Here is a 7,414-nt window from a genome sequence, read left to right on the forward strand (position 1 = left end):
TTAAATTTGCCTTAATAAAATGGCATGACACATGGGAGTATGGGACGTGAATGAAGTTTTGTGTGCGAGTAATTTGAGATTGGCTCGGTCAAAACTTGGCTCTTGGGCTCGAAAGCTTAACGAGTTAAGCCGAGCAAATGCTGGTTCGGCTCAAAAATCTCGCGAGCAGTTCAAACTTCTGTGATTAGATAAGATATTACTCATATTTTATAAAAATAATTTATCATAATTATATCTTTGTATCATACATATCAGATGCTCACTTATTTACCAAATATTTTTACATATAATTATCCAGCCTTGTTATTAAAAATATCGGAAGGAATAAAATAAAAAATCAACAATTATACATAGGCTCGATTTGAGCTCGAGTTTGGAAGCTCGCAAGCTTGATAATCAACACATTTTTTTTAAGCTCCGGTAAGCTCGAATTCAGCTCGACTCGACTCGTTAACTCCCTTAATTCCTCTACTAACAAAAAAACCTTACTATTAAAATTTTTATTAATACACGTCATAATAATATTAAAACAATGTACGAATATTTAACTTTTTTTTTTTTTTTGAAGGTAAAGGATAAACTTTTATTAAATCAAATCAAGCTCCGCCAAACTAAGAACGGAATGAGGGAAATCAATTACAAAGACTCGTTCTTCCTTTGCATTCGAACAAATTCTAGCACATAAGTGAGCTACCGTATTGCCTTCCCGCTTAACATGGGACACACCTTGAAAATCAAAAGTTGTAGCTAACTCACACACATCCCGGATGCATAGGCCATACGGGCTTCTCATTACGACTTTCCCTCTAACAGCTCGCACAAAATTAAGCGCATCGGTCTCCAAGCTTATCCTTGTTAACCCCGCCCGTTTTGCCACCTCCATTCCGAACAGCATGGCTCTAGCCTCCGCCATTTCAGCAGCCCATCTTGCACGTTTCCTTAGGCACGCCACCAAGACCACAGCTCCGTTCTCGTCCCTACCCACTACACCCAGACCCACCGTCGAATCCTCAAAAATTGCACCATCTGTGTTGATCTTAACTGTCCCGACTGCTGGTGGTTCCCATCCCTCCCTGCCGGCCTCTGCCCCAGCCACACACCTCCCGTGAGCTTCACCCGCAACCGCATTATAATCAGCTACCATCCTTGCGAAACCCATGATCGTTACCTGCGGATTGCATGGATCCTCCTCAAACAAGTGCGAGTTTCGAATAGTCCATAAAGCCCATACTAAAGCAAGCAACCGTCCCCTATCCTCCTTGTCGACTTGTTTTAATCCCCATAAAAGCCATTCCCAAAACGATGATTGTGGAGCCGCATTCATAATCTCCCCAAAACCACTCTCCTCCCAATAGCTCCTTGTCCATTGGCATTGGAACAGAGCATGGACTTCCGTCTCACCTTCCTCATCACAAAACGCACACCTGTCATCGGGGCAACAGTGACGATGGAACAAATTTGCTTTCACTGCTAACATCCCCGCGCATCCCCTCCAGAGGAAGTGGGTGAGCTTAGGTGGCACTTTTAGCCCCCACAACAATTTCCACAGTCCATTTCCCGTAGCCATACCCTGCTCATCTGCTTCAAGGTTTGGTCCCATTCCCAACCAATAACCCGACTTTACGGTATAGTCCCCATTCCTGCTAGGCCACCAGTAGAGTTGGTCATCGGGTAAATCTCTACTTAACGGGATTTCATGAATCCTCCTGACCTCCTCTTCCAAAAACAGAGCACTCAAAATATCTTCTCGCCAAGAGCCCGTATTCGCATCAATGAGCTCGGCCACATACATAGACGGATTCGCTTCAATATTTGGATGTGGTATACTTCTCCCCCGCTCCCCCGGAAGCCAAGCATCTTCCCACACCTTAATAGACAGCCCATTTCCCACCCTCCATTTCAACCCATCCAAGAGAAGAGCTTTTGATCCCCATAGACTACGCCACGCAAAACTCGGGTCGTATCCTCTCCGTGCCTCAAGAATAGAAGAATGTTTGAAATATCTCGCCTTCATAACTCTCCCCACCAAAGATCTCGGGTTCGTTAGAATCCGCCAAACCTGTTTTGCTAGCAAGGCTTTGTTAAAAACCCGCATATCCCTGAAGCCCATCCCACCCATGGCTTTCGGTCTACACAACCGCTCCCACCTCCACCAGTGGATCTTTCTCTGACTCTCCGAAGAGCCCCACCAGAATCTGGCGATGGTCGAATGCAACTCAACAATTAGACCCTCGGGGATCGCAAAGAGACTCATCATGTAAGTTGGAATGGCTTGAGCGACCGCCTTAATAAGGATTTCTTTCCCGGGCTTCGATAACATCTTTTCCTTCCACCCTTGCATTTTCTTCCACACTCGTTCCTTCAGGCATGCGAAGATAGCTTTTTTCGACCTCCCAATAATGGTAGGTAGTCCCAGATATTTCTCATGTCGTTCCACCTCCCGAACACCCAAAGCCGTGCAGAGCTCTAACCTCGTAGCTGGTAATACCTTTTTACTAAAGACAATTTCCGACTTTGAATAATTAATTTTCTGCCTGGAAGCTCTTTCATATTTGCTGATAATCTCAGCGATTTTCGAGCACTCTCTCAAAGTTGCCCTTGCAAAAAGGATACTATCATCCGCGAAGAAGAGATGAGAAATTCTCGGAGCTCCCCTGCAAACTCTCGACCCGTGCACCTGCCCCTTATCCACCGCCTCTTTAATTAAGTAAGAGAACGCATCCGCACATATAAGGAAGAGATATGGTGATATCGGGTCGCCTTGACGTAAACCTCTACTCGGCCGCACCATTCCCGAAGCTTTACCATTAATGAGGAACGAATGAGAAACCGTCGAAACACAATTCATAATTCTATTACGCCATATAGCTGAAAATCCCATCCGCCGCATCACTTCATCAAGGAACACCCATTCTACCCGGTCATATGCTTTACTCATATCGAGTTTTAAAGCAATAGTTCCATGCCTCCCCTCCCCACTACGCTTCATGGCATGAAAGGTTTCGAAAGCGATTAACGCATTATCCGTTATGAGTCTTCCAGGCGTGAAGGCACTCTGGTTCTCTGATATAAAGTTGTTCAAGAAAGGTTTTAAGCGATTCGCCAATGTCTTCTAAATGAGTTTGTAAACCACGTTACATAGACTAATGGGTCGATACTCCGTAATCTTTCGTGGTGAAGCACACTTCGGGATTAAAACCACATTGGTCAAGTTTACTTTATCTATGCCTCCTCTACCTTCCCACCAGTCACGGACAAACCTACACAAATCCGAACCGACAACCTCCCAATATCGCTGATAGAAAAGATCGTGCATACCATCCGGGCCAGGCGCTTTATGTAGATGCATACTGAACAGGGCCTTCTTAATCTCTTCATCACAAAGCGAACTGTCCAGAACACGGTTCATATCCTCCGAAACAATCCTGGGAATGCATTGCAAAATCTCATCAAAGTCCGAGGGATTGCTAGAGCAGAAAAGATCACTGAAATAATGTTCAATAACCCTTGAAATGTCGGCTTCCTCAATCACCAGCCGCCTTCTTCATTCTCAATTCCATTAATTGCATTCCTTTTTTCCTTTGCTTGGCTTTATGGTGAAAGTAACTCGTATTCTTGTCTCCGTCACGTAATTCACACTTCCGAGCTCGCATATACCAATATGTCTCAACTTGTCTACGCAGCTCATCAAGCTCCTTCACCGTCTCCCTACATCGAGCCAACATGTCTGCAGATGGTGGTTGCTTCTGCCAGAACAACAAATCAGCCTCCTTTTCACGTAACCTTTTCTTCACATCCCCAAAACGCCTTCTTGCCCACTCCGCCAATTTCACCCCACACAGCTGCACCTTACTAGGGATATCCTCTCCTATCCCCTCTTCCCACGCCTCCTTCACAACCCCTTCACACTGATCGTCCCCTACCCAAAAAGGCTCGAACTTAAAACCCCGTCCTCCCCTTCCCCCAGCTTGTCTCTCCTCTTCCTTTATAATAATGGCCGAATGGTCGGAGGAATAGATAGGGAAATGTTGCACAAAAGCTCTAAGGAACAGATATCTCCACTCCATAGTAGCCAATGCCCTGTCAAGCCTTTCTCGGATCATAGTTTCAGCGGTAAGACCCCTTTGCCACGTGAATATATTGCCCTTATACCCCATATCCTGAAGGGCACAATCATCAAGGACTTCTCGGAAAGCGTCCATCTGCCGCTCCCCCCTTAGCACCCCCCCCTTCTTTCTCTTGCCCACTTAGAATTTCATTAAAATCACCAAACATCACAATAGGTACCCGACTGCCATTACACACGTTCCTGATCAACTCACAAGTTTTGTGCTTATTACCCGTTTCCGGCCACCCATAAACCCCGACTGCTCGCCATAGAGGAGCATTCGACGCATCTAACACCTCAATCATCACATGATTATTATTGTAAGAGATTAAATGAGCATTTACATCCCTCCACTAAAGACCTAAACCTCCCGACCTCCCCCTGCTACTTATACACATACCCGACGAAAAACCACAACTATTACGGGTCTTTTCCAACTCCCTCGCACTCATCATTGTCTCCATCACGAAGACAATGTTTGGGCACTCCCTCCAGCACCAATCTCGGAGGGTGCCAACCGTCAAGGGATTGCCCAACCCTTGACAGTTCCCAGCTGAAGATTTTCATTGTTGTTCGCGGTGCTGGTCGTCGCCAGTCACCGCTACTTGCACGTGTGTATCGTTATCGTTCTCCCTACTGCACCACCTCTTATTTTGGACCTCTTCCTTACTAGTGTCTCCCCCCCCCCCCCACCTCTCCATCTCTGCCTCTCTTGCACCCAACACCAGCCTCCTGTTCGTACGACTTCCTAACAACGCTACTCCTCATCCCCCAATCCCTCCTTACTTTGATGAATTTCCTGGCCATAGTGCGGCTGTCTGTGCCCCCAGACACCCTTGATCCTCTCATGTGACCCGTACCCTTGAGCCCATTATCCTTTCTGCTGGGTAGTCTCTCCTCTTCGTTACTCTTCACCATTCCCATCTCCCTACTTTCACCTCCCCATTTCTCCTCCGCATCCCCTTTAATTCCTATCCCCCTCAGCATTTCCACCATTCTGTCCAACTCCTCCTCCTCCTCCTTCAATTGTTCTTCTTTTTCAGGAAACAATTTTTTTGCACAGGCTCCACTCCCTCGTTCTCCCCCCTCAGGTTGTCTAGCCACACGCCAAGGTGATCCTTTCAACCAGTCACCATATCTTCTATCCTCACCTATCCTGCCTTTCCTTTCCCCACAATCTTTCTCCCCATGTCCCATACATCCGCACACATAGCAGAATAAGGGTAAACCCTCATAGCTAAGTCGAACCGTCCACACCTTTCCCCCCTTCCCTCTGAGCTTTATACTGTCCAAGAGCGGTTTACGTACATCCACTACAACCTTAATGCGCATAGATCGATTAATTTCCGGGTTAGCCGAATTGTCAACACCCACAAACGTACCCACCGTATTCCCAATGTTAATGGCATTTTCAGAATTTAGTCTCCCAACAATAGGAAGGTTATAGACCCGCACCCAAAGGGGAGAGAAAAACAATGGTACCTCTGAAGGAATAGCATCCTCTCGTAAATCTGCCAAAAGAAACACGTGTCGTTCGAAATGCCATGGTTGCTCCTCAAGCACCCTTTTCTTATCCTCTTCGCTGTTGAATTTGAACGTGATCAATTTCGTCTGCTTGTCAACCACTTCCCCTATGACCCCCTCCTTCGTTTTCCATGCCCTAATCATAGTGTCGATTAGGGCTTTTTTATTCACGTTGCGTTCTGTCCATAGTCGCCCCACGATGCACAGCCCAACCTTCTCTTCCTCCTCCGTCGACGCGCCAACCCAGTCGAGCACTTTTTCCGCTTCTTCTGCATCCTCCTCACAAGTCTCATCAAAAACTCTGTTGAGATTAAAGGTATTTTGTGAAACGTGTTTTGTCATGATGTCAAGAAAAGAAGATGAGATTGAAAGCTTTGATTATTGGAAACTAATGATTGCAAACCTGACAATCAGGGGCAAACCTAGGTAGAAACCCTAGGAGCCAAACCCTCCCTAGAGGGAACTTTTTTTAGGAATATTTAACTTAAAAAAGCATTTAGAATTCATGCAACACACAAACGTTTATCTAGTAATAATAATAATGTTTACTTGAGCTTAAACTAAACTGAACTGAACTCATCTAATCTAAATTTATTAACTTATTGAACGTGAACTAAACTGAATTGAACCGAAAACGGAGTCTTGGTGTCAAATCCCTAGCATGAGTTAATTTCCTTAGAAGATTCCATGCTACTTGAGCAAGCTCTGTATCATTCTCCTCCTCATCAAGATCTCTAGTGATATTGAACACTACATTTAAGAGACAACTCATGTTTCCGAATTCAAAGTTTTGGGCCAGCGTCCCAACATAATAAAAAGTTTTTGTGCATATGCCTTGGAGGTTGAGATTACATGTATCAATCTTTAGTCTTGTCAATTGAAAAAACCCTCGCAGTTCCAAATGTATAAGATCACTAGCAGCAGTCGTCCAGCAAATAGCTTTTCTATCGAAATTCGTGCCAGTGACTTAAACGACTTTAGTGATCCAAGATGTAAATAGAGAACTCGGGAGCGAATGTTTGACAGCAACCGATTGATGAGCACTCCAAGGTTGTTACACAACTATTCTGTACATACAAAGAAGAAGAAGTAATTACGTTAATTACATTACATTACAAGTAATGCTTGTTATTCGAAACTGACGAAAATTCGAAAATTTTGGAGCAAAACAAGCATCCTTAATTGATAATCCCGAGTTCAAGTCAATTCCAATTGTAGTCAATAGTCCCAGAGTAATTTTTTTACTTCGACTTTTGTATTACATTATTAACATATTTTTAATTTTTTTATGATTTTTACTAAGTTGTAGTAAGTTTTTTTCTCGCAATTGACCCAACTTAGCGCGTATAATACATTGGTAAAACACGTATATATAACAAAAAGTAAATAAATAATCGAGAGTGCAAGAGTATACCTATATAAATGGAAAATTTAGGTCGATTTGGAATCTTAAAATTTTTTTTTTTTTTAAAAAATTGTACTTTCATAAAATTTCTTAAGATTCGTGTGTTAAGAAACTTTATGAAAGTACAAAAGAGAAGATTTGGTAGAGTTCGGAGTCAACCTAGTTGATCATGTCTACCAAAAGACAATTAAATTAGGCTTATTTCATAAGAATAATCAAAATAAACTATGCATCTCCTTCTCATATTAATCAAAACTTTATTTAACTTAGAATAATCTGAATTACGCTCTCATTTTTCTACAATGCACCGAGTAACCGGCTACCTATTGATCAAGTTACACTTTAAAAAAAAAATCTGAAATCATCAACCAAGTTTT

At 43.6% G+C, this 7,414-nt stretch overlaps 1 protein-coding gene across 1 annotated transcript; it reads right to left on the minus strand.

Moving 5' to 3' along the window:
- Positions 1–586: 586 nt before the first annotated feature.
- On the minus strand, positions 587–5,974 carry LOC141594604 (uncharacterized). Its single transcript, XM_074414610.1, has 4 exons — positions 4,802–5,974; positions 3,658–4,160; positions 3,218–3,467; positions 587–3,112 (listed from the first exon to the last, which is right to left on the minus strand). Exons 1-4 carry the CDS (start codon positions 5,972–5,974, stop codon positions 587–589), a joined length of 4,452 nt encoding a protein of 1,483 aa, XP_074270711.1.
- Positions 5,975–7,414: the final 1,440 nt, after the last annotated feature.

Source organism: Silene latifolia, chromosome 8 (genome assembly GCF_048544455.1).
Source record: "Silene latifolia isolate original U9 population chromosome 8, ASM4854445v1, whole genome shotgun sequence".
Taxonomy (NCBI): Eukaryota; Viridiplantae; Streptophyta; class Magnoliopsida; order Caryophyllales; family Caryophyllaceae; genus Silene; species Silene latifolia.